The following is a 27,047-nucleotide window of genomic DNA, read 5'->3' as shown; positions in this document are numbered from 1 at the left end:
TTTCAAAAAGGAAAAGCCCTTCTGTGATCATTTTATCCTCAACCATAGAGTGATGCTTTAGAGACTAAATCACACTCTGGTCTCCTTGTTTCTCAGCTTTTACGCAGTGGAACAGATTTCCAAAATGCCAATGCTGACTAAGAAAAACCTGGTGAGAATTTATTGGCCTGAACTTTTAAGCAGAGGCAGGAATCCTGGCTTTCATTCCTTGTTCCATCAAGACATGTGTGAGCCTGTTGCTCTGAATCTTATCTGCTGCTGGAAAAGCCCTCACCTCTTCCCAGTACAGCAAGCATCTCCACTCCCAAAGAAGTGAACAATTACTGTGCAAACAAAGTAATATTCTTGTACATAATGAAAAATTAAAATTACAGAGAAGAATGGCAGTAATGTGTGATTACTCCCTTTGAAGACTTTTATGACCCGGGCATCAATGCCTTATTCCATCATAATACTCTTTTAATTCACAGTTTCAAAAAACTGTGTGCTGGGTTGCTCAGTCATGTCCCACTCTTTGTGGCCCCATGGACTGTAGCCTGCCAGGCTCCTCTGCCCATGGAATTTTCCAGGCAAAAAAAAACCTGCATGGATATAATTCCTAACCATGAAAAAGAACCAAAACTTCATCAAGGATAAAGGAGAAGTTTTGGGTTTTTTTTTTTCTTTTGGCCATGCTGCATGCTGTATGTGGGATCTTAGTTTCCTGACCAAGAATTGAACCCAAGTCCCCTGCACTGGAAGCGTGGAGTCTTAATCACTGGACCACCAGGGAAGTCTCAAGAAGAGCAGGTTTTTAATACAGGCAGAGTCATACTACATCAATGCACTTAATTTGGGAGCTGTACTTCTGAAATGCATGGCACCAGAAGATGCTGCCAACTGGTCTACTGGGCCAGTTTTTGCGTCACTCACTTGACAGCCAGGTCCTGGGCCCCTGAGTGCAGACAGGATGAAGAGGCCACCCAGGCTGCAGGGACCACAAGATTCCACCTTTACGAAGCTGGCAGCAAGGCCAGGGGACAGGATTACAGAAAGGTGCTGAGACATGGGTAAGCACAAGCCAGCAAAGACTGGTCGGCCAGCTTGCTGGGGACAGCACCTGTCACAGAGGCTTCCTGGAGGAGAACAGATAAGAGGTAGACAGGTGAGGAGGAGGAGGGAGGGAGAGGTGGCTCTGGCAGAGGGAGAAAGCAAGGGGGACGGAAAGCAGGGGTGGGGTGGGGACAAGAGATGGGACCAGAGAGGGGACCCCGAGTTTTGTCTCAAGCTGTACCCTGAAGGCTAGATCGGGTCAGGATTTTGGAAACACTCCAGCCATGTGGACGGGGCTCTGAAGCTCTGGTGGGGAGGGAGAGCTGGAGGTGAGGGATCAGAGGAGAAGACCCCAGCCCAGGAACCGGAGACAGGGCTTCGCTCCAGCCTCCCCACTGGAGCCGATGTTGCCTCTGACTGAGACCTGTGGCTCAAGGCCTCTGTACCGCAGTCTCTCGACCTCCCTTCCTGAGTTACTGCAAGGACAGAACTCGCGCTCAGCAAGGATCGGGTGTGCAGTAAGAACTTGAGACAAGCAGCTGATGGGAGCAACCGCAGCATGGAGGCCATGTGACTCTGCTCACCGTGACCTTGGACAGGGACAAGGAGCAACTTCTCTGACCTCAGTTTCTTCCTCTATAATGCGAAGCAATGAAGATGATACTTCCCACCCCATAAAGTCACTGCCAGGATCGGCTGTTGGAGATAAAATGTATACATCACCTGGCCCTTGACCGAGAGCTATTTGAGTAGCAGAAGTAGTAATACCAGCAGCACTAGCAGAAGGATTGTAGTAGTACTAGTACTCTTGGTAGCAGGAATTTGAGGGGCAAGAGACCCAAGTGTCTCGTGCTATAATACAGGTGAGACGTTGTAAGGTGCTGGACTAAAGCGGCGGCAGTGAGAAGCCACGCAGTCAGATTCCAGGGCTGGAAGGGGCAGGCACCAACCAAGTCTCCTGACTGCTGGGTGTGACCCGCAGGGAGAGGTCAGAGAAGGGAGCCAGTGTAATTTTGGCTGGGACACCTGCAGACAGCATGCCCACCATCTACCGAGGGAACCGAGGAAGCGGGCAGGTTTGCAGAGGATGACAAGAAACTCAGCTTCAGAGCAGCTGAAGATGAGGCTCCCACCAGGCCTCTGAATATGTCTGGTACTCCGAAAACAGATCAGGGCTAAAAATGGAGATTGAAGAGTTGTCAGTGTGTGAACAGTGACTGAAGCCACAGGAATATTCATATCACTCAGAAAGAGGGTGTAGCAGTGGGAAGAAAAATACAGAGAATAGAGTAGGGACCCAAAGACAGAGCTGGTGTGATATCACGGAAGAGGAAGGCAGAGGAAGAAAATGCAGAGGAGGCTGGAAGAGTCGTTAATGATTAGGATGAGACCCAGGAGAGATCTGCTTAGAGCAAAGGGCTTCCCAGGAAATGCAGAAGGGCACCGAAGGCCTCAGAAGGTCAATGAAATAGAGACCCAAACAAACCCACTGGGTTGAGAAGCAAGGAGATCCTCAGGGAAACCGTGGCAGAAGCCGACATCAGATTGTAACGGATCAACAGTGGTGTCATGGAGGAGAGAGATCTGGAAAAATAGTAAGGGAAGGAGAAGATAGGGCCACAATCAAAGGAAGTACAGGATTGAAAAAGGAAAGCATTTTTGTGGTAGGGGGTTGTTGGTAACAAAAAGAAACACTGCAACTTGTGTGTGTGCTAGGGTGAAAAGGGGAGGCTGAAAAAGCAGCCCAGATAGGAGAGAAATTAAGAGCCTGCTTGGGAGGGCAGCTGGCCTGGCTTGAACACAGGAGGCTGCAAGGGGCAGTTCAGGTAACAACAAAGGTACCTTGCAAAGCCAGGTGAAGGTGTGAAATAGCCAAGTGCAGGAGACAAGAGATAGGAAAGTAGACTACAAAATGCAATTATGCACATGGTGTGCAGACCACAAGGAAAATCAAACAGACTTCACTGCTCCCTCCATCTAGAAAGAGAGGACAGCTCTGAGGTAAGCAAGGGTACCCTAGGAAGCCAGGTTGTTTCAATGGTGGGAGAAAAACAGAAGATACTGGAAGCAAACAGTTGCCAGAGATGAGAAGGGCAGGTAGGTTAGTGTGGTGAGGGGCACAGTAGAAGCAAAGGAAAAGAGTGAACAGGACACTGGAGGGAAGAAGTTCAATTTTCAAATGAATTCTCTCAATCTAAGCTTAAAAATCAATCAGCTGCAGCTACCATCTTTAAGTTCCTATTTCAGACAAATAAGTCAAGGAAGGTAGGTGTATATCCAAAAATGTTGAAATCAAACAGTAAAGATGCAAGAGCTTGATATGGATGACTGTTTAACAAAACCCTAGATTAGTATTTTTCCATAGCCAGAAGTATGATAAAGGATCATCACTAAATAATCCAGGACTAAAACAACAATGACTTTTCAAAAGTTTTCTGAAGGTTGATCCTTTTTCATTCATTCGTGTTAATGCTTAATGGTCGAAGAACTGAGCCCTCCTAGGGACACAGATGAAGAAAATTAAATCAACCCTGCCTTCAAACTGTTGATGTCTAAAGACCCCAATGCTGGGGAAGACTGAAGGCAAAAGGAGATCAGGGTGGCAGAGGATGAGATGGCTAGGTAGCATCACCAACTTAATGGACATGAATTTGAGCAAACTCAGAGAGATAGTGGAGGACAGAGGATCCTGGCATGCTGCAGTCCATGGGGTCGCAAAGAGTCAAACACAACTTAGTGACTGAACAATAGCAACTTGCCTCCATGCAAGTGAAAATTCATAAGGACTTCCAGAATAAGGAAGGCGCTAGGAAAAAAGAAGGGGATGATATTTGCTCATGTTCAAGTTCAAAGACACGTCAACACCTGTGACCCCATATCCATCTCCAAACTTTACCACTAACTAGGTATGAATACTTCATTTTCTTCCCCACTCCTGCCCTCCTGTATCATAGAGAATGATCAACAGCTAGTGGCTGGTTATGGTTCCAACTGGGGCTTCCCAGGAGGCTCAGTGGTAAAGAATCTGTCTGCCAATGCAGGAGATGCAGCAGGAAGATCCCCTGGAAGAGGAAATGGCAACCCACCCCAGTATTCTTGCCTGGAAAATCCCATGGACAGAGGAGCCTGATGGGCTACAATCCATGGGGTCGCAGAGAGTCGGACACAACTAACTGACCGAGCACGCATGCATTCGTGGTTCATACTACACCGATTAAGTTCCAGCTCCATGGTCTGACCCATTTAGAACTTCTAACAACCCCACCAAGGGGCCAGGATGATTCCCTTAAACGCAGGGTAAAGTGGCACTCAGAGAAGTTAATAAGGAAGTTGCCTCATCTCAGCACTACTCAATGCAGGGGCCAATGTAGCTTTCAGGTTCACCTCACTTCAAAGCATTGACTCTCTTAACCACTGCCTCCACGTCAGATTTCCCCAACCATTGTTTCAAAGGGAACTTGTTAAGCACAGTTTTCTTTTCAGCCTTTGGCAATTTCGAATTCTTTTATTCATAGACTTTTAAACATGTTTAATTTAGTCCATAATATTTTACAGATTGAGTTTATGGTGTTTTCTTTAAGCAGTTTTGTTTTGTTTTTTTTTTAATTGGAGTATAGTTGCGTTACAACGCTGGGTTAGTTTCCACTGCACAGCCAAGGGAAACCAGGCACATGGATACATATATCCCGTGTCCTTGGACTTCCTTCCCATTTAGGTGATCACAGAGCTATCGTTCCCTGCGAGTAGAGTTCCCCGTGCTATCCAGTAGGTTCTCGTTAGTTGTCTATTTTGTACGTTAGGGGCTTCCCTGGAGGCTCACACAGGAAAGAATCTACCTGCAACACGGGAGACCCGGGTTTGAGCCCTGGGTCAGGAAGATCCACTGGAGAAGGGAATGGCAACCCACGTCATAGCAGGGTATATTTGTCAATCCCAATCTCCCAATTCATCCCATCCCCCCTTCCTCCTTGGTATCCATGTTAAGCAGTTTTGTTGAAAAGTCGATTCATTCTCAAATAGCTACATAAATGGGGATTCACCACATTATCTGCACATCATCTTCTAGACAGCAGTTTCTACCTTCCAGCAAAGCAAGCTAACTTGATGTTGTAGACTGGGAGTTGAGAACAAAGTAAGGACCTGAACTGAAAAGAAGAGGCCTGATCCAGGAACAAACCCACAGACACCTGTGTCCCTCTGCATGCAACATCAGTCAACCCAGAAGTTACCGCAGCTGCATCCGGGAGCAGGCAACCTACAGGGGTTCACAGAGAGTGCCGGGTACTGTCCCATCGCAGGAAGCAGTGGTTAGGGTGCGTCTGGCTTTCTGGACACAGCCCTGCTCTGCTGTGTTCCAGCTGAGGGGCCTCAGGCAACTTCTAGACTTCTCTGAGCCTCAGTTTCCACATCCATGAAATGGGACTATCAAAGGTTGTTACTAGGATTACATGAACCATACCTGATACAGAAAGTACTTAATAAATTTTAGCTTTGTCTCTTAAATATGTTTAAGTGTTTCCCTTTCTGGAGCAGTACTTTTTTAATGGCAGGTCACAACCCCCAAATGTGTGATGAAATCAATTTAGAGGATCAGAGCCAGCAATTCTGGTAAATTAAATAGAACAGAATATTGTATTTAAATATTAATAAAGTCATATTTTATATTAGGGGCTTCCCAGATGGTGCTAGTGGTAAAGAACCTGCCTGCCAATGCAGGAGACTTAAGAGACGTGGGTTCGATTCCTAGATCAGGTAGATCCCCTGGAAGAGGACACGGCAACCCAGTCTAGTACTCTTGCTTGGAGAATCCCATGGACAGAGGAGCCTGGCAGGCTACAGTCCATGGGGTCGCAAAGAGTCAGACACAACTGAAGCGAGTTGGCATGCATACATGCATGCATTTTATATTAACTTGGTAATTTTTCTTTTGCGTACATGGTAACATTAACTGGTCTTTGTGAATCTCTGTATCCATCCATGTGTTAGTGTAGGTATCAGGAAGCAAGGGAATTTCTTTCAAGGGCCACAATCAAAATATTTTGAGAACCACTGATTTACAGAATGAAGATGGTAGGGAGAAAGGGAAGATGAAAAAGTGTAATGTGCCAGAAACCACTTTTTAAAATGCAGACATCATGTTGAGGTTTGACAGAAAACAACAAAATTCTGTAAAGCCATTATCCTTCAATTAAAAAAATAAATAAATTTTTTAAAAATGCAGGCTGATGCTGGAAAAGGAAAGTCCTTCTGAATGGACAGTCAGGATCACCAGGGGATACCCTCCGTGTACAAGTCTGTTTATGCCTAGGCTGCTGCGAGGGTTTCAGTAATCCAAGATTAACAACAGGCTTTTATTTCCAAAGCAAATCAAATTGCAAAACTGGAAGTACTGATGTTATCTTGATGCTGAGCAAGATGAAAAAAATTGACATGACTTATCCAGTAAGTCCTCTTGCAATACTTGTCAAAGTAGACATTATGCCAGATATCAAATGCTCTTTAAAACCATCAGGGTTTGGGAGAGATATGAAAATGTCTTAAAACAGAAATCCTGACATGTTGATATAGAGTTAACCTCGCAGTTCCAGGATAATCAAATTCCTAGGTGAAAATGTAACTACCTGTACAAGTAGACGAAATGGAAAATAACTATAAACATAACCATTTTAGAATCTATAAAGACATTTATGTTTATATCCAAAAGGCTGTGCTGTTTAACGATACTATGTTTAGACTGTGTAAGAGGGGTCATAGCCCCAGGCCACTCCTGCCACAGGCATTTTCCTGCAGAGTACCAGGTGGATTTACCCATCCAGGACCGGTAAGCCTCTATCTGGTTTTAGGCTACACTTCAAGTCGCCAGCATCCCCTGATCAAATACGCAGACACTTTCAAAGCATGAACCAAGTCCTTCCAGGTCCTTGGTTGGAGCCAGAGGCATGGTTAGGGGATGGCAGAGGGTGTGGACAGACTGCACGTGCAAGTGGACACAATACACCAGGTAGGATGGTATCACAGGTGAACAGCCAAAGGAAGCAGGCCCTGGGCCAGAGAAAAAGGTTCTTTGGATCAGTTCTGAGCTCTGGGAGATCTGGGAATTCACGGTTCAAACCTTGCTTTCTGGGTCATTATGAAGATACAGTTGTCAAGGTAGGAGGAACCACATTTTAAAGAAACACTCAATAGCTTGATTCATGACTTTTAAATATTCAGACACATACTGTGAGGCCTCCATCTGTTCTCTTACACAGGACCCTGCAGAGTTAGAAGCAGGCTTGGTGGTTAGAACATGGACTCAGAGTCCATGCCATCTACCCAGTGCCATCCACCAGCTATGGAGCTTGGGAAAGCCTCTTACTTCTGCTGTGTCTCCCAGTTTCCTCGTCTATAAAACAGAGAGGATAACAGCACCCTGTCCATATGGGTTGTTGTAAAGACTAATGAATCAGTGTACACAAAGGGCCTAGAACAACATCTGGGACCTAATACAAGTACTCCATAAATTCTCTTTGTGTTATTCTCTATACAAAACTGATTGGCCACTGCAAACTTCTAGATAAAACCACAGCCAGGAAGTTATTCTGTGTATTTCTCCCCCCCTTCCCCGACTCCTTTCTAATTTAAAATATCACACTTTATGGCACCCTAAAAGACCACTATTTCCTATTCTGAGAAGGACAGGGCACCTAACTGCTGACCTTCCTGATGCAAGTTTTTCTGAAATTACATATGTGTTCATCTAGAAAGCACCCAACCTGGCAGACAGCTCAAGCCTTTGGCTGAGCTGAAGTCTGGCAAGTTGGCTTTCCATGTCAATTTCATACACACACCATTTGGACATTTCCGAACCTTCATATTCAGGAGATTCAGAGCTACAAACCAGCTAGGTCCTTCTCAATTTACACACCAGAGGCTGAAATACTTGAAACTATCAGCAAGGAAAGGCTACCAGACCAGAGAGCTGAAGCTAAAAATAGAGCCCTACTAGTGGAGAAAGAGATGGAAGAAGACAGTCCTTTATATGGCTACTTATTAGTCCACAGGCTTTTTATTATTCAGTGAAGGTGTAGCATCAGCATAGTATTTATAAATTGCCAACATGACTTATAGCTCTTCAACCTAACATGACAGAACAAGCAACTCGAATCTAGAAATACCTGCCACATTTTAATAACAAGCTAGCAGCATATAGCATCTTGTGTCATTTTACCACAAAACCTCTCAGATCTTTAGCTGTTTGCTATATGCGGAGGTCTGCAATATGAGAAGCACAAGGAAAAGCTGCAAGGTCATATTTACCCTTTAAAATACGTACCTAATCTACATGTTTAATACAATGAGCATTCAATCTTCCATTTTTTTTTTTTTTTTTTACCAGTTACTCTGAAGATTTTTGAAAATACATGATTTACCAACCTTGCTAAGAGGCTGGAACTCTTTCCCAAGCTACATGTAATTGGTCTGCCATAAAAGGAGCATTACTAAAGCATAGTTAATTTCAACAGTAGTTTCTCTATTAACCCAAATCTTCTCTAAACCCAAAATGGAGCATAAAGACTAGTATGAAATAAATGAAAACTAACTGGATTCTACAGAGGCAAGACTGAGTCTTCCATCCACCCCCACAGTAACCCCATCGAAATCAAATATATTGTTTCTTTAAAGAGTTTTGCCAACTTCCTACTTAAAAAACACCATAAACACTTTCGTTTTGGGCCAGTTTTTATTTACGCAATTAAAATGCTTTTATAAGAGCTGGGCTGGAGGAACAATATATTTTTACAAGCCCATTAGTCATATAGTCAAGCTTCATTATATCATAATCATTCATCAGGAGTCCGTAATGAGAATGCTGTTTCCTCGCGCGATGAGAATATTAAGGAAAATATGTATTCACAATAGGCCATAAAATGTGTGAAATCCAAACCAGAGGAAAAGCCAGTGGGTTCATCTGGCTTTCATTTTTGCTGAAGAGGGTAACAGCCGGATGAAAGCAAACCCAGCTTTAACTCAGAAGCCATATCCTTAATTATTAACCCTCTTCATCCTTCCACCCTTTCCAAACTCCACTCTCTTAAGAGAAGTAGAATACTTCATTTACAACTACTGCCATTAAAAAGACTCTCCTGCGAGAGCATTTTAGCTTCGGTCATTTTTCGGTAACCACAGTTTTGTTACAGTTTGTTCTTAGTATTTCTCCAAAAACACACCAATCGTTTCTCCTTACGCGGCAGACTTGCTACAGGCTTAGCCCCTGAACTGTGGGAAGTAAATGTCGCGGCGGAGGGGGGAGCTGGGGAATTCCCAGCTCACCCGCAGGCTCCCTTCCTCCACCCAGCACCCTTCCAGGTTGCCCAAGGCTCTCATTCTGCGCCCATCAACGCGAGTAACTCAAACTGGGCAGGAAGAAAGAGACCTGCTTCAACAAAGCCCAACGCGTGCAGCTTTGGTAAGGTAAGGACGAATCGTGGGGACACGCGTCGGGGCTGGCTGGAACTGGGAACGCGTTCAGCTTATGGTTTTGTGATGTTATTTCAAGAACGCAAGGGGCCTCTGGGATCCCCAGAACCTCTCCTCTCGGTGAAGCGGCTTTCAGTCTCTTCCCTGCTCCCTCTCCACGAAACTCGGGGTTGCCAGGATCCCCAGAGCAGGGAGTCCTGTTCTTGCGCGCAGCTGGGTGAGCCCCTCCGAGCCCCACTTTGGGAAGCTGCAGCTGAAGCCGAGGAGAGCCCAGGGGTGGGAGAAAGGCAGTGCGCTGAGCAAGACCCGGCCCTCCCCACGACCATCATGGGGCCCCCCAGCTCTCCGGACACCCGGCAGCTGAACCCAAGCAGGATGCGCCCTGGCACCAGAGGGCACCCTGGGGAGAGAACGCGCCGCGTCTCGCTCCCAGCCCTGGGTCCCCAGGAACCAGGGCGGCGCGCAGCCGGGAGTCGGAGCCCTGGAGAATTCCTGTGTTGGCACAGCCGGGTGCGCGAGGCCCCCCACCCCGACCCTCCCGGCCCCGCGCCCAGGTACCTCGCAGCCATACAGCTGTCCCAGCTGCTCCACGATCCACTCCTCCAGCACCAGCCGTTTCCGAAGCTCCTTGCGGTCGTATTTCACCGTCACTTTTCCCTGCTGGTGGCGCCGCTGTTGCTGCTGCTGCTGCGGTTGCTGAGCGTGCCCGGCGGCGGCCGCGGTGGCCACGGGCGCCGAGTCCTCCCGGGAGGAGCCCGAGCCGCTGCTCGAGCCGGGGCTGCCGCCGGCGCCGCCCCGGGGACTCTGGAAGAAAACCCGCGCGCCGCCGCCCCCGGCCCCGCCGGCCGCCTCGCTGCTGCCTGTCGCCACCGACATGTCCCCGCGCGCGTAGGAGCCGGAGTGCGGCCCGGAGGAGGACAGGCGGAGCGCCAGGCGCCGCTACCACCTCGGGCCGGGCAGCGGCATGCGAGGGCTTCGCCGGCACCTGCTCCTCGCCGCCGCCCGCTCCGGGGAGGTCTGGAGGAGCACGGGCGGGGGAGAGCGGGGAGGAGGCAGGGGCGGGGACCCAGCCTTAAAGACGCCGCCGACGACCCTCTCGGTCCAACCGGGGAGGCGGATCCGGCGCCCGGCAGGCAGCAGCCAGGGGCGTGGGAGCTGCGCGCGGCGGAGCGAATGTGGGCGCGCAGACGACGCGGGCGCCGGGGTGTGGACACCGGGAGGACTGGCGAGGGTCTGCTGCCAGGGATGGTCCTCTGCGCGGATGACCGTGTTCTGTCCCCCGGGACACAAGGATTGCTCTTCTCCCGCCGTCCCGAAGCGCAGGAAGCCCACCGCCGCCCGCGGCCTTGGCCAGCGCTGGGGGATACTGGCGACCGCCGGGGGAGGGGGCAGGCGACGCGGGAAGGGACGGAGCCGCAGGTCCCTGGCAAAGGTTTTTGCTCTCCCTCCCGCCTCCTGGGAGGGCGGGGACCTGTCTCCTCCCCTCCTGGCCCCACCCCACCGCTCCAAACACCCATCCCTGTTCTTGCCGCTTTCTCCCTGGGTTTGTGAGAAAATTGACTAGGCGATGTTTGTGCCATGAGGCAATCCCGCACCTGAAAAATACTCTCCAGACCAGTTTTTCTCCTCTTACACCGTGTCTCGTTTCTTCATAGGCAGAGCATGAAGGTATCTCTATATCTAAAGGGCAGAAGGCTCGCTGTCTCTTGGGCAAGAGACTGGGGACGCAAATCTCTCTCTGTGAGCCCCTGCTGGTTCCCGGTCTTCCATTTCTGGCATTGTAGTATTCCCTGCTGGCCACCTTTCCTCTCTCAATACCATTGCCAAACAACCTCTTTTTAGCTAGGAAAATAACAGCTGAGACTACTTTTAAAACTTTATACAGCCAGTTCAGTTCAGTTCAGTCGCTTAGTCATGTCCGACTCTTTGCGACCCTATGAACCGCAGCATGCCAGGCCTCCCTGTCCATCACCAGCTCCTGGAGTCCGCTCAAACCCATGTCCATCAAGTCGGTGATACCATCCAACCATCCCATCCTCCGTCGTCCCCTTCTCCTCCTGCCCTCAATCTTTTCCAGCATCAGGGTCCTTTCAAATGTGTCAGCTCTTCACATCAGGTGGCCAAAGTACTGGAGTTTCAGCTTCAACATCAGTCCTTCCAATGAACACCCAGGACTGATCTCCTTTAGGATGGACTGGTTGGATCTCCTTGCAGTCCAAGGGACTCTCAAGAGTCTTCTCCAACACCACAGTTCAAAAGCATCAATTCTTCTGCGCTCAGCATTCTTTATAGTCCAGCTCTCACATCCATACATGACCACTGGAAAAACCATAGCCTTGACTAGATGGACCTTTGTTGACAAAGTAATGTCTCTGTTTTTAAATACGCTGTCTAGGTTGGTCAGGAAGGAAAGTTATGACCAAGCTATACAGTCAGGAAAAGTTATAAATGAATGAGTTTCTTATAAAGTTTAGGGCAAGGAGATGGAGCAGAAGTTATAAGCAGAAAACTGTGTGTGTATGTGTATAAAATTATTGGGAGACATATATTTATGTGGTATCGGTCATAACAATACATTTCTGTTCAGACCATTGAAAGAAATCATAAAGATACTCAAACATAAGTACAAACTTTGTACAAAATTCTTTTAAATGCTACTGGACACTTCTCAAGGTGGCTCAGTGGTAAAGAATCTGGCTGCCAATGCAGGAGACAAAGAAAACTTGGGTTCAATCCCTGGGCTGGGGAGATCCCCTGGAGGAGGAAATGGCAGCCCACTCCAGTATTCTTGCCTGAAAAATCTCACGGACAGAGGAGCCTGGTGGACTACAGTCCATTGGGCCACGAAGAGTCGGACAGCATGGCAGCAAAGGGTACTAGCAGCTACCCGAGTTTCTCAGAGATAAAGAATCAAGTCAGTTTCCTCTGAATACTTTCTTTGATGGAGAGGATTCTAGCTGGGCCCTTAGACTCACAGCTATAAAGACATAAAGACACTGGAAATAAAAGTGGCCAGAGCTTTGTTCTGACTCTTCTGGCTTTGCATCTGGTTCCCTGGTTTCCTCTCCCCAGGTTTGTGTCTGCTTTATTCTTTCGTGTGGGGTTTTCCAGCTGGAACATGACGGTGAAGGGATTTTCCTAAAGTGTTCCCTGCCCAATGTTCATCATCGGGACATGTCTGGCCTTGCAGAATGAAAGGAAAGATCTAGTGGGGATTGTGTGGGGGGAAAAAAAGGTGGCTGGTATAGGTCCTGGTGCATGCATGCTTGGTCGCTTCAGTTCTGTCCAACTCTGCGACCCCATGGACTGTAGTCTGCCAGGCACCTCTGTCCATGGGATTATCCGGTCAAGAATATTAGAGTGGGTTGCCATTTCCTCTTCCAAGGAATCTTTCCAACCCAAGGATCGAAACTGCATCTCCTGCTTCTCCCGCATTGGCAGGCAGATTCTTGCTCCTAGAGACTGATGAGAATTCTCCCCATGACCTCCACCCCCACCTGCCTTAGGGGGTAGATCATTTTAAACCCTGTGCTCATAACCAAGAGGGCAAGCACATCAACAAAAAGGAGCTTTGTCAGCTAGGCTGAGGAGGCAGAGGAGGGTAGGCAGTGATCAACAAGACTCTCCCCCCAACACAGAGAGAGACTAAGCTTGTCTCCCTCTCGACGTCTGGCACTTATTCAATTTAGCTAGCACCAGCTTTAACCAACTGGACTAACCAAGAGAATTTCGTTCAAAACAAAAACAGCTAAAATTGTACTTCATGAGGGAGAAACTATATAAAACCTCGGCCTCGTTCTGGTGCTGGGGCCTGGCTATTCCCATTTATTTTGAAAACTATGCCTGGGATCCAGGAGTGTGGCAAAGAGTGGGAAATTCCGACTCCTTACTTTGAGTCTTTGGACAATGAATTCAGTCATTCGAGAATAACTTCAAAGGATTTATAAAAATTGACTAAGTTCTTTCTGAGAATTTCTTGTGCCAGTTTTTTCTCACTGTATAAGATGCTTTTTCCTTTATGCTTAAAATACAGCTTTCACTTTCATGACTTCAAAAGTGACAAGTAGTAAGAGACATTTAAGAAGAAATTTAGAGTTTTCACATCCTAACTTGTAGAAAAATAGCCAGGGAGGAGTTAGCCTCCTTCCAGGGGTACACTGACTTTCAGATGCCTGAATGAGTCACCTTGACTTGGAATTATGAGTTGAACTAAACAAGAGTCCCTCTTCCTATAAATCCCATAGCTCCACCCAGGACATAATTTACTTTTTTTTTTTTTTAAACTTAAGAATATACCATGGACATCTTTTTGTTGTTGTTGTTGTTTTGCCACACTGTGGGGCATGCAGGATCTTAATTCCCTGCCTAGGGACCTAGCCTATATCCCCTGCATTGAGAGCTGGAAGTCTTAACCACTGGACTTCCAGGGAAGTCCCCGGGATATAATTTACATTCAAAGTGAACTGCACAGCCCATTCCCACCACAAATACACACACACACATATACACACACACACCCCTCCATGCTTGAATAATCAAAACTCAATGTTCAAATCTTGATGGATCATAGAATTACTGTTTTTTGCAGATTTCAAATACTGAAGACAAAGTATTTGGGAGCAAGGGAATCATTCCCCCCACCCCAGGCTAGAAACCATTTATACAGATGAATATTTAAATTCAGTAAAACCAAAGATATTTCTTACCTATAAGACTTATGTGTAAATTTGTTCAGGGCAAACTCTTTCTTTTCTAAAGTAAATAATTTTTTTAATGGCAGTTAATCAAAAACAATTAATCAGTTCAGTTCAGTCTCTCAGCCATGTCCGACTCTTTGCCCATGGACCACAGCACGCCAGGCCTCCCTGTTCATCACCAACTCCTGGAGCTTACTCAAACTCATTTCCATCAAGTCAGTGAGGCCATCCAACCATCTCATCCTCTGCTGTCCCCTTCTCCTCCTGCCTTCAATCTTTCCCAGCATCAGGGACTTTTCAAGTGAGTCAGTTCTTCTCATCAGATGGCCAAAGTATTGGAGTTTCAGCTTCAGCATCAGTCCTTCCAATGAACATTCAGGACTGGTTTCCTTTGGGATTGACTGGTCGGATCTCCTCGAAGTCCAAGGGACTCTCAAGAGTCTTCTCCAAACCACAGTTCAAAAGCATCAATTCTTTGGCACTCAGCTTTGTTTATAGTCCAAATCTCACACCCATACATGACTACTGGAAAAATCCTTGCTAAAGGTTGTTAGAAAAGGGTGAAAATCAAGGGTCCCAGGGCTTTCTTCCTTCTTAGAGGAAAGAAGGACTAAAATACAAATGTTCATACTTAGACCCAATTTCCTTACTTTTTAAAGGCTAGTTGTTGCAATAATTATGCAACACTTGGGAATCTGCCTTGCGACTGTGATAATTACAGCCCCCAAAGCTAGACCTCAACAGAGAATTCTTATCTTGACTCATACAGGTCAGTGATAAGATGCCTGCCCCTGATTTCTCTCAGAGATGTGATAAAGCAAAAAGACAAACAAAAAGTAACTTAATAAGTCTGTTTTTCATTATAAAAGTAGAGAAAATATCATCTGTTCTTTAGGATTCTATCAACTGTTCACAGTATTTTTAGTTTTCAGAATACAGCCCATTATTTCATTATTCTTTATGCATTGAGAGAAGTGATATTGTTAACCTATATCAGTGTAGTTTCCTTATGGCTACTACTTCATCTACGCTTCCCCCACTGACTTTTTTTTTCCCCTTCCTAATTCTGGGCATTTGATTGTATTATGTTCTACAATTTGAAGTCATAATTCCTAAATGAACTTAGCCACTATTTGCATAAATAATCAGAATCAACAGCAGTCACTGTCACAGTTCTTTGTGTTAGCAATTAACAGAAATTCTTATGTGACAATTCAGAGATGATGAAAAACAGGGGGAGAAACCCATAGCTTCATTGCATCCCTTCTAACAAAGATTAAATATCCCTGTGGCTTCCTGTAAGCCTCACTTATAAAATATTTTGTCTTTTTCTGTGAGACTAAACTCTCAAGAGAAGCCGATTCTCCCCTGTCCAGCCAATGTCCTCCTGCCCTCCCTCTTTCACTGTCCAGTGTTCTGGAAGAGTTGTCCATTCCCCAACATCTCTGACTTCGCTCTCACTCAGCCCTCTGCAGCGTGACTGCCACCGCTGCCAAGCAAGGTCTTCATGTCGCTCAATTCAGTTGTGCCTTCTCAGCTCTTATCTACTTTGAACTCCTGCCACGCTTGACAGTCTTGACTCTCTCCTGGCCAACATCCTCCTGGATAACATCCTCCTGGATTTGTTCCACCTCTGTCTATTCCATCACCACGCATCTGTGCGTGCTAAGTCGGTTCAGTCGTGTCCGGCTCTTTGTGACCCTACGTAGCCCGCCAGGCTCCTCTGTCCTTGGGACTCTCCAGACAAAAATACTGGAGTGGGTTGCCATGCCCTCCTCCAGGGGATCTTCCAGACCCAGGAATCAAACCCGTGTCTCTTTGTCTCTTACATTACAGGTAGGTTCTTGACCACGGGGCTTCCCTGGTGGTTCAGCTGGTAAAGAATCCACCTGCAATTCGGGAGACCTGGGTTCAATCCCTGGGTTGGAAAGATCCCCTGGAGAAGGGAAAGGCTAGCCACTCCATGGAGTATAGTCTCCATGGACTGTATAGTCCTTGGGGTCACAAAGAGTCGGACACGACCGAGCGACTTTCACTTTCTTTATCACTTGTGCCACTGGGAAGCCCATCACTGTAATTCTGGTGAACTCCTTTTCCTGCATCTCCACCTTCAAGGTAAGTGATTCTCCAGGGTTCTTCCCTCTGCTTCTTCTTTATTCATTCATACGCTCACTCAAGGTGACTCTGTCTCCTAGTGAATCTTCTACTTTGACAACCTACCATCTACCTGTCACAGACTCTCCAGATGAACAATCTCCAGCAGAATCCTGGTCCAAGCTTTAGATCTACAGACACATCACCTTTAGTGCCCATGCGCTATGCAAATATGTTTACTATTAAAGCACACAGGCACAGGGGGCTTCCATGGTGGTTCAGGGGTAAAGAACCTGGGAAGCCCCATGGACAGAGGACCCCAGTGGGCTACAATCTATGGGGCCACAAAGAGTCAGACTTGAGTTAGCAACTAAGTAGCAACAACACAAATATATATTGATCTCAATTCATTTGAGAGCAAAACAGTCCAGTGAATATTGTTTTGGTCATGGATGGTTAGCACAGTAAAGGCTGCTCTAGCCCAGTTTATTAAAACTTTTTTTTTTTTTTTTTTTACCACAAACCACAATAAGAAATACATTTCTGGCATGACCTAAATATACGTCTACACACATAACTTACCCATATGACATGTCATACACTCTGACACATCCTATTCTATTCTGTCCTATTATTAATAAAGACTGCTGCTCACAATCTACTAAACAGATTTCCCAACCTACTATGGGATTGCAACCCAGAATTGGAAAAGAGCTGCTGTCAGCCAGAATCATACCTTCAAGCATCAATCCTGGCACCCTCCAGCATGGTTATTTATTTCTCCAGTGCTCTCTTTCTGTCACTATTAAATTAAGTGTTCCGGTCAACAATTTTGACCCCAAATGACTGACACAGAACTTGAGTGTGATCCTCCGGGAAGTGCTGCGAAAGAATTAAACAAGAATGTTCTGGACATGAGCATGGGCCTTTGCTGAACCTCTATACTCCCTCAGGAAATGGTGGAGTCCCTGGAGGGTAAAGATAGAAGGCCATCAGAGATTGGTAGAGCCTCCAGCCTCAGGGCAAGAATAGAGTGCTGGGCAAAGGGTGAAGGCAAAGGATGAGATGGTTAAATAGCATCACCCACTCAATGGACACAAATTTGAGCAAACTCTGGGAGATAGTGGAGAACTGGAGGGTAGAACTGGGTAGAGGAGCCTGGCTGCTGCAGTCCATGGGGTCGAAAAGAGTTGGACACGACTTAGTGACTGAACAAAAACAACAACACAAAAAAAAAACCCGGCACAAAGCCCGTATCCCAAGTGCCTGGATTGAATCTGACCTCTGCCACTTATGGAGAAGGAAATGGCAACCCACTCCAGTATTCCTGCCTGGAAAATCCCATGGATGGAGGAGCCTGGCAGGCTACGGTCTATGGGCCGCAAAGTCTGAAACGACTGAGCGACTTCGCCTCAGTTCTGCCGCTTAGGCACTGTGTGACCTTGCAAGTTACTTAAGCTCTCTGCGCCTCCATTTGCCCGTCTATAAAAGGATCAGTAGCACTTGTTTTACAGGTTGTTCTGAGAGAGAATGGGCATCTGGAGAAAAAGCACCTAGAACAGTGCCTGCTGTTATGTGTGGAGGGATCATAAACACCGCAGAGAGAACTTACTGTAGTTCCAATAATGTCGCAGAGAAATTATGGCCATAGGCATGTCCTGACTCCAGGAATGTGAAGAGAACAATGGGAAACATCTCCAGAGGGAACCTGCTCCAGTCATTACACAGCAGACTCAGCATTCCCATCGACAAGTTCCAATAAATGGAGGCAAACACACATATCCACTGCTTACTCAGTTGGTGCCTTCACCTACATGCCTTGAAGTCACCTGAAATTAACAAGTTCTAAACGACATCACCGACTTCCTAGGACCTACTTCCTTTTCCCAGTTTCCTTTTGCCAGGACCTTTTAGCATCACTCACTTGTTTATTCTAGAAACTTGAGAACCATCTCCCTCATTCTCTTATCCACCCTGTCCAATCAATAAGCAAGTCTTTATTGTCTGGATCTGAGATCTGCCTCCTCCTCTGGTCCTCACACTCTCCGCTGGATGTTTCCAGTGCTCTCCTACTTTATCTTCATGACCTGCCTTCCATCCATTGTCTATATTCCTCCCACAGAGACATTTCTGAAAACAAATGTGATCAAGATCCTATGCTTAAAAAAATCCCTCCATATCTCCCATTGCTTTCAGGCTAAAGTACGAACAACCTCGCATTGCACACAGGCTTTTCTTGCTCCGGCCCTTGCTTTTTGCTCCAGCATCTGTTCAAACATGCCGCATCCCACCCAATACACGTACATACCTCACTCTGCCCGACATATCACTGAACGTGGATTCCCAAATACAGAACACTCACCATCTACTTTTACCTGTACCTATACACCCCTTCCAAGCTCCCCATGGTGCCAGGCTGACCCCTCACCTCTCCAGGATCATCTCAGGTCTCACCTCCTGGACTAAGCTATTCAAGATGTCCTTGGTCTCAGCTTGGTGTTGCTCTCATGTCTGCTCATTGGCCACCACCTGTCACATCACCCATCAAGCCTTTTTGTGATCACGTCTCTGCTCCAAGGTCACCTCCTCCACAGGCCTCCTCTCTGCCCTCTCTCGCCCCTTGATCGCTTTCTTTTCTCCTTCTCCTTTGTATGACTTCTTGAAAAGTGCATATGTACTTGTTAACTGACTCACTCTCCTGCCTGAATGTAAATTTCATGAGGGCAGGGACTTCACTGTTCACTTTTTCCACTTCCTAAAACAGTAGTTGGGGAAGGAAATGGCAATCCACTCCAGTATTCTTGCCTGGAGAATCCCATGGATGGAGGAGCCTGGCAGGCTACACTCCATGGGGTCACAAAGAGTCAGATACGACTGAGTGACTTCACTTTCATTTTTCAAAACAGTAGTAGCACTAGGCTTCTCATTGTCAGCAGAAGGTGTCTGTTAAGTCATCTGTCCCTCCCACTCGATTGTAAACTCTGGAAGAGGAGGAGGAGGCTAATTGGAGTTTATATTCTCAGCACCAAGAACAGTGTGCTTACCACATGTTAGGTGCCCCAAAATAGGGAATGAGTGAAACTAATCTCCACTTCTGGCTATATGCTTTTTTTTTTCCCCCCTCTTGGCTCTCCAATTCAAATATACAGAAATGCAGGTCTCTCTCATCTCTCCTCAGTCTAGGCTCAATCTGGTGGTGGTTGTTCTTTTAAAATCACAGGAAATCACACTTCCCCCCTCTACAGAGAAGCTCCAGGATTTTTTACTATGTTTCCATAGTAAACAAAAGAAATAACTGTCTCTCTGTTCTCCCCAGGGCCCACACACCAGCTGGAGCTCTAACCCCCTTTCAGTATTTAGTTTCAGCTTTTCAACACCTTGTTGGTTTGAGGCTTTTATGAGACAGTGGCTGAGGAATCAGGTGTGAAGTCCGCTGATGACTCTGGTTCTCCTCTCACCTGACTCTGCCGTGGGCTGAGCAGTTGTTTTCCCCATCTGCAAAAAGAGGAATGATTCCAAAGGCTACCACCCCAGGCCATCTGTGGTAAAGGACCAGGTCACATGGACCGAGGCGTGGTCCCACAGGGCACAGCTAATCTGCAGCCAGTGTCATCTTTGACTCACCAAGTGAGCGTCACAGCGCTCAGACTGCTCCAAGCCCTGCTGTCTGACCCCAGTCTGTACCACTGGTCTCCTGGCAACATCGGTTGTCTCTAAAATTTCTCAAACGTCTACTCTCACATTCTGAGCTTATCTTGCCGTGACCCAGAAACAGAACAGACCAGTCACTGGCACCAGCTCAGGAACAACTCTCTGAAAATCCTGAGCCACAGGTCCCGTGTTGTCATGATGAGTGACTCATCAACTCTAACAGATGTTGTAGTATCTATAGCAATAATAACAGGGCATTGCCCTCCAGCTTGGGAGAATGGGGTGCTGGCCTTCACTTCCTCCTCTGGAAATCTCTGTTAGAACAGGGCTGATTCTAGTGACCCAGAAAGACGTTCACCTCCTGAGAAGCTCGTGTAGCCTCTGCAATCTGCCCGCCACGTGCTCTGGAGGATGGCACAAGACTCCTTCCTTTAGAAATCCACATCCCAGGCTTCGCTGGTGGCTCAGTGGTAAAGGATCTGCTTGCTAATCCAGGAGATGTGGGCTCCATCCTTGATCCAGGAAGATCCCACATGCCTCTGGGCAACCAAGCCCATGTGCCACAGCTACTGAGCCTGTGTTCTAGATACTGGGAGCCACAACTTCCGAAACCTGTGTACCTTAGAGCCTGTGCTCTGCAACAAGAGAAACCTCCACAATGAGAAGCCCACACACCCCGAAGAAGAGTTACCCCCACTCACTACAACTAGAGAAAGCCTGGGCAGCAACGAAGGCCCAGCATGGTAAAAAATAAATAAATAAATATAATCATAAAATTATGTTTTAAAAATAACAAAAGAAAAAAGAAAAAAAATCCATCTCTTATTCCTGTATGTCTCTGAGGACTGTTGGCTTCACTGCGTTGCGTCATGTTGTACTGTGTGTTGCATTGTGTTACAATGGGCTCCAACACAAGGAAAAGGGGCTGGGTATATCTATGCTGAAGGCTTTGACTGTGTGGATCACAGTAAACTGTGGAAAATTCTGAAAGAGAAGGGAATACCAGACCACCTGACCTGCCTCTTGAGAAACCGGTATGCAGGTCAGGAAGCAACAGTTAGAACTGGACATGGAACAACAGACTGGTTCCAAATAGGAAAAGGAGTCCATCAAGGCTGTATATTGTCACCCTGCTTATTTAACTTATATGCAGAGTACATCATGAGAAACGCTGGGCTGGAGGAAGCATAAGCTGGAATCAAGATTGCTGGGAGAAATATCAATAACCTCAGATATGCAGCTGACACCACCCATATGGCAGAAAGTGAAGAAGAACTAAAGGGCCTCTTGATGAAAGTGAAAGAGGAGAGTGAAAAAGTTGGCTTAAAGCTCAACATTCAGAAAACTAAGATCATGGCATCTGGTCCCATCACTTCATGGCAAATAGACGGGGAAACAGTGGAAACAGTGGCTGACTTAATTTTGGGGGCTCTAAAATCACTGCAGATGGTGACTGCAGCCATGAAATTAAAAGACGCTTACTCCTTGGAAGGAAAGTTATGACCAACCTAGATAGCATATTAAAAAGCAGAGACATTACTTTGTCAACAAAGGTCCATCTAGTCAAGGTTATGGCTTTTCCAGGGGTCATGTATGGACATGAGAGTTGGACTATAAAGAAAGCTGAGCACCAAAGAATTGATGCTTTTGAACTGTGGTGTTGGAGAAGACTCTCGAGAGTCCCTTAACTGCAAGGAGATCCAACCAGTCCATCCTAAAGGAGATGAGTCCTGGGTGTTCATTGGAAGGACTGATGTTGAGGCTGAAACTCCAATACTTTGGCCACCTGATGCGAAGAGCTGACTCATTTGAAAAGACCCTGATGCTGGGAAAGATTGAGGGCAGGAGGAGAAGTGGGTGACAGAGGATGAAATGGTTGGATGGCATCACTGACTCGATGGACATGGGTTTGGGTGGACTCTGAGAGTTGGTGTTGGATAGGGAGGCCTGGCGTGCTGCAATTCATGGGATCACAAAGAGTCGGACACGGCTGGGCAACTGAACCGAACTGAATCCATGAAGGGCCTGACATACCCAGTGCCAGTTTCTACTAAAAAACTAGAAGGTCCCTCTAGACGGTGAACTCCTGAGGTGCTGCAGAGGAAAGTGTGATGGATGACTTTTCACTGGCCTTGTGATTAGACTGTGAGGAGAGGTCTAGACTTAACTATGACTGCAGGTGTCCTCCACAGGGAAGTCTGTCAAAAGGTCCGCCTAGTCAAGGCTATGGTTTTTCCAGTAGTCATGTATGGCTATGAGAGTTGGACCATAAAGAAAGCTGAGCACCAAAGACTTGATGCTTTTGAACTGTGGTTTGGAGAAGACTCTTGAGAGTCCCTTTGACCACAAGGAGCTCAAACTAGTCCATCCTAAAAGAAATAGCCCTGAATATTCATTGGAAGGACTGATGCTGAAGCTGAAGCTCCAATCCTTTGGCCACCTGATGCAAAGAACTGACTCGTTAGAAAAGACCCTGATGCTGGGAAAGATTGAATGCAAGAGGAGAAGGGGATGACAGAAGATGAGACGGCTGCACGGCATCATTGAGTCGATGGACTTGAGTTTGAGCAAGGTCCAGGAGTTGGTGATGGACAGGGAAGCCTGGCATGCTGCAGTCCATGGGGTCACAAAGAGTCGGACACGACTGAGTGACTGAACTGAACTGAACTGAACTGAAGAGGGAAGTGAATCCACAACCAGGTTGGCAGTTCCCAAGCTAGTCTCATGTGAAGCAGGTGTCACAGGTTTATAATAGTTTGAATCTTATAATTCCCAGAGCTCCCCATCAATGATACCCAATGATGTGTCAGATGCTATGTTATAAACGCTATCTCATTAAGTACCTGCCCCCAACCCTGCAGATAACCTACCCTCAAGGTTGATGATTCCATTCATTTGAAAGAAAAAGAATCCAAGCTGCAAGAGACAAGTGGCCCCACCTTCCACCTTGAGGTTTTGGGGTCGTGGAGCTGTGATCTTATCTTTTACCTTCCAGTCTCATCATTAGTAAGAACTTACACAAAAGTCCCAGCCTCTCAGTTCTGCACAGGCCCTTTAGTGTCAGGCTCTGAGCTTAGGACTGAGCCAGGGAGTTAGAGACACGGAGCATCCCCTTCCTTCCTTTGGAGCTTGGCTTGGTGGAGCCAAGGTCATTGTGAGAGAGCCTCGGGGCACCAGCAGCGTTCAAGGGACCATAAACCCACTCCTCACAGAAATCTCTAGTCTGGTTCCAAATTTGGAGTAGTCAAGTTTTATTTTTAAGTGAGGAAGGAAGTTTTTTCTTTCCCCTTCTCTACTTCAAGAACTGAGATGTTCTGAAATCAACTGGCAATTATATATGGCATCCACTAGGTGTGCAGTTTCTGGTTCCCTGACACATGGGATGAAAATCTGATGCTGGTCCACCTCCTATCAATCAAGTCAATGTCTCTGGGGGTCAGGCCTGGGCATCAGTGCTAAAAGTTCCCAGGTGAGTCTTCTGTGCAGCAAGGGTGGAGGGCCATTGCCCAGGACCACTTGGGGACAAGCTTCATGACTCCCCAGACACTGCCCTCTGTTCTCAGCATTATTCTGTTCTTTCTCACTCTTATTTACTCTCTCTGGCTTTGCTCCACAAAGACCTCAGCAGCAGCAGCTTTGGTCCTCCATAAGTGCTTAATCAAATACATCGACTTCTATAGAAATGACTATTCAGTCACAGTATGCATTTCACAGTACAGTTTGAAACTGGTGATGTGACTTGGCAATTGTTTTGAAATATAAAAAGAATGGATCTTTATGGACAGACAAAAACATCTCAATTGTAGAATAATAAAAGGATCAGACATAATTGTAAAGTTATATAAATATGTAAATCCATCATGTCACCAAGAAATCTAATTACCTAACTGGAAAAAAAAATTTTTTTAACTGGAAGAGAATGGTCTGTCAGAACCTTGTGCAGAGAATTATGTTGATCCTAGGAAACATAATATGTTGAAAAAAGTAGAGAATGGTATTTCTTTCCAGCTTTCATGTTTAAGACAACAGAAAAATCTATGGTACTAGGTTGCAAACGTTATGTCTGAAAAACAAGCAAAATTATAACATGGTTCGGCAACAATGCTACTGCCCAGAAAATGAGGCAAGAAGTGAATGTGCATAATGTCCTTAGTGTAGACTGCAAGGCAATAAGCTGTAGAATAAGTAATAAGTGGCAATAAGCTTCTCTGCCCCAACTGCCCAACCCACGGAGAGAAAGAATTATTAAAAATTCCACATATGCCCTTTGGCTGTCTGAACCCTTAGAAAGAGGTTCTGTAGAGAAAAACCTAGAAGTGCTGCAGAACGTAATGAGTGAAGATAAGCCTCAAGGTACGTCTAAATCTGTCACTATAGATATTGCAGGACTGCGACTATGACTGCGGCCGACATTTTAGAAAATAAAACTTCTAGTAAATTCATGATTCTGGTGAACCAAGAAATGTGGAGACTTTTTGGGAAACAGGGTCAGAATCTAAGTTGCCAACTGTGCAGTATGCCCCCTTTTTTTTAGCCCCACGGTAGGCAGGACCTTAGTGCCCCAACTAGGAATTGAACCCATGACCTCTGCAGTGGAAGGGCAGAGTCTTAACCACTGGACTGCCAGGGAAGTCCCTACCCCCTAGTTGGTCCTGTACAATCAGTCGAGCTGGGAGAGGAACAATCCAGACCCTACACATGGGAGGTGGGGTGGGGAGGTTGTGGGGGGGTGGAGGAGGGACAGTAAGCAAGGCAGTCTGCAGTTGTGGGTTGGTTCCAGCTATGAACCAAGCTGTGAGTGGGTGAAATGTGTCCCTCTTCCTAATGTGCAGGCCCCCACCTCTCCCAGGTGCATATTCCAATACACCTGGATGGTGCTCATCCACCATCACTACCCTTTGCCAGCAGACAGAGCCTCTCATGGCCTTCCCCCATCACTTGTGTCTCTTCTCTCCCATGCCAGCCCTCTTTCTTACCCTCCAAGACCAAGGCAGCAACTACCGATGGGGAAAAGCCAGTTGTGTGATGAAGACAAGAAGACAAAGAACCTGTACCAGATTGAATAGTGTCCCCGCCTGCTAAATTCAAGTCCTTCTTAGAACCACAAGCCTATTGCCTCATCCGACAATCTTGCCGCAGAGCCCACGGGCATTCCCAATGTCCTGGGTGCTAAACCCACACCTCCCCACACTCCGGAACCAGCAGCTCCACAAATGTGGCTGAATTTGGAAATATGATCACTGTAGATGTAATGGGTGAGGTCATACTGAAGTAGGTGGGCCCCTAATCTAACCTGATTGCTGTCCTTCCAAGAGGAAAAGAAACACAGCCACATAGACATACAGACACGCTGTGTCTGGAGGAAGACAGAGTGAAGACACCCAGAGAACGTCATGTGAGGTGACGATCACAGGATTGCACCTGCAAGCCAAGGATTGCCAGGACCATCAGAAGCTAGAAGAAGCAAGGAAGGATCCTCGCCCAGAGCCTTTGGAGAGTGCACAGCCTTGCCTCATCTCCAGTGTTGGAGTCTCCCGAACTGGGAGACAATGCATTGCTATTGTTTAAGCCACCCAGCTTGTAGTACTGAGTTACCCCAGCACTAGGTGCTAATACGGAGCCTTTAAACGTAAGCATGTACCTGACTGCTAACCACAGTCTCCTGCAGACTTGGGGTGAAAATAAGTCTCACCTCAAATGAAGACTTCTTGTGTCCTGGGGGAGTCACTTAGTGCTCTGCTTGGAGCTGGGCTGTGATGTGACATCCAGACTCTACAAAGAAGAATGCCATCAGGTACGTGGCATTCATGAACCCAGAAGAGGGAGTGACAGCGTGTGTCAGCTACTGCCAGCCCTGTTGGAGGCACCTCCCAGGGCTCACAGCCTCGGCACCCTCAATCACCCACTCTCCTGCTATGTTGAAACACCTTCTGCTTTTCACTATACGGGGGAAAAATAAACAAATACAAGATAACGCACTTAGAACTTTTTTCAAATGTCTGTTTCAAATAAATCTAACCTATTTTAAAAAATGAAATTATTCTTATACAAATACACTGAACATCAGTTGATTTCTTCTTTAATGGAAGCTTTGTTAGTAAGCAAAGAAGGCTGCAAAAGAGTCCTGTGAGGACCAGTTTATGAAAGTGTAAATATTTAAGATACAAAGTCGAAGTGGTTTCAGAAAATTTGTGAGACTGGACAAAAAAAAAAATGTTTCTTAACCAATAGGATTTAGATTATAAAAACTTAGAAGAAAAACAAAGAATGACTTCGTTTACCTTTCACTTTCCCTGGAATGGCTACCCACTCCAGTATTCATGCCTGGAGAAGCCCATGGATGGAGGAGCCTGGCAGGCTACAGTCCATGGGGTCACAAAGAGTCAGACACGACTGAGCGACTAACACGTTAACTTTCACTAGCTGCTTGGTTTCCTTAGTATCTAGCATGGAATTTGGCAAGCAGTAAATCTAATGAATAAGTACTCAACTGCATATAATAATTAAAAAAAACCTTCAAGATATTTAAATATCAAATGCTATTTGGACATGAAAATATCATCTTGATAAGCTATAAATAACTCTTCTGTACTCTTCTACTGAGCTTATGAAATATGGAGAACCACTTCAACATTCTGAAAGTCAGCATTCAAGGAGAATATTAATACTTCTCCTGTAATAATAACAGCAACACTTACATAACCCCGCTAAATGCCAATTACTATCATAATTGTTTCTTTTACATCTGAAGGGAAAAAAAAGTGAAAATGTTAGTCTCTCAGTCATGTCCAACTCTTTGCAACTCCATGGACTGTAGGCCACCAGGCTCCTACGCCCATGGAATTTTCCGGGCAATAACACTGGAGTGGGTAGTCATTCACTTCTCCACGGGATAGATCCTACCCAGGGATTCGAACCCAGGTATCCTGCATTGCAAGTAGATTCTTTATCAGCTGAACCACTCATCATTTTGCAGATGAGGCAATGGAAACACAGAGAGGATAAGTAACTTGTCGAAACCACACAGGAAACAAGGGGCAGAGCTAGCCAGTGTAGCCCCATCTACACAATGCAGCCTCTCATTAGGAGTTTCTCCCCCAGTAAACGTTTATG

At 46.4% G+C, this 27,047-nt stretch overlaps 2 protein-coding genes across 3 annotated transcripts in view; one reads left to right on the top strand and one right to left on the bottom strand.

The window, feature by feature from the left end:
* Positions 1-10,369, bottom strand: part of PPP1R14C (protein phosphatase 1 regulatory inhibitor subunit 14C) — an 80,412-nt gene extending 70,043 nt beyond the window's left edge. The window contains exon 1 of the mRNA XM_043888602.1: positions 10,051-10,369. Within this exon, the coding sequence (XP_043744537.1) occupies positions 10,051-10,368 (318 nt within the window). The 5' untranslated portion in view covers position 10,369. The remainder of the gene's footprint in view (positions 1-10,050) is intronic.
* LOC122684484 (UL16-binding protein 1-like) overlaps positions 9,037-27,047 on the top strand; it is an 81,009-nt gene continuing 62,998 nt past the window's right edge. Inside the window, exons 1-2 of one of the 2 annotated variants that reach the window (XM_043888601.1) lie at positions 9,037-9,191; positions 9,371-9,486. The gene's annotated coding sequence lies outside the window, so the exon portion shown is untranslated. Of the gene's footprint in view, positions 9,487-27,047 lie in introns of both variants that reach the window. The other variant, XM_043888600.1, reaches the window with a different exon arrangement.

Source organism: Cervus elaphus, chromosome 26 (assembly GCF_910594005.1).
Source record: "Cervus elaphus chromosome 26, mCerEla1.1, whole genome shotgun sequence".
In the NCBI taxonomy this organism is placed as follows: domain Eukaryota; kingdom Metazoa; phylum Chordata; class Mammalia; order Artiodactyla; family Cervidae; genus Cervus; species Cervus elaphus.
The sequence above is the reverse complement of the archived record's forward strand: the minus strand, read 5'-3'. Positions and strand labels throughout refer to the sequence as shown.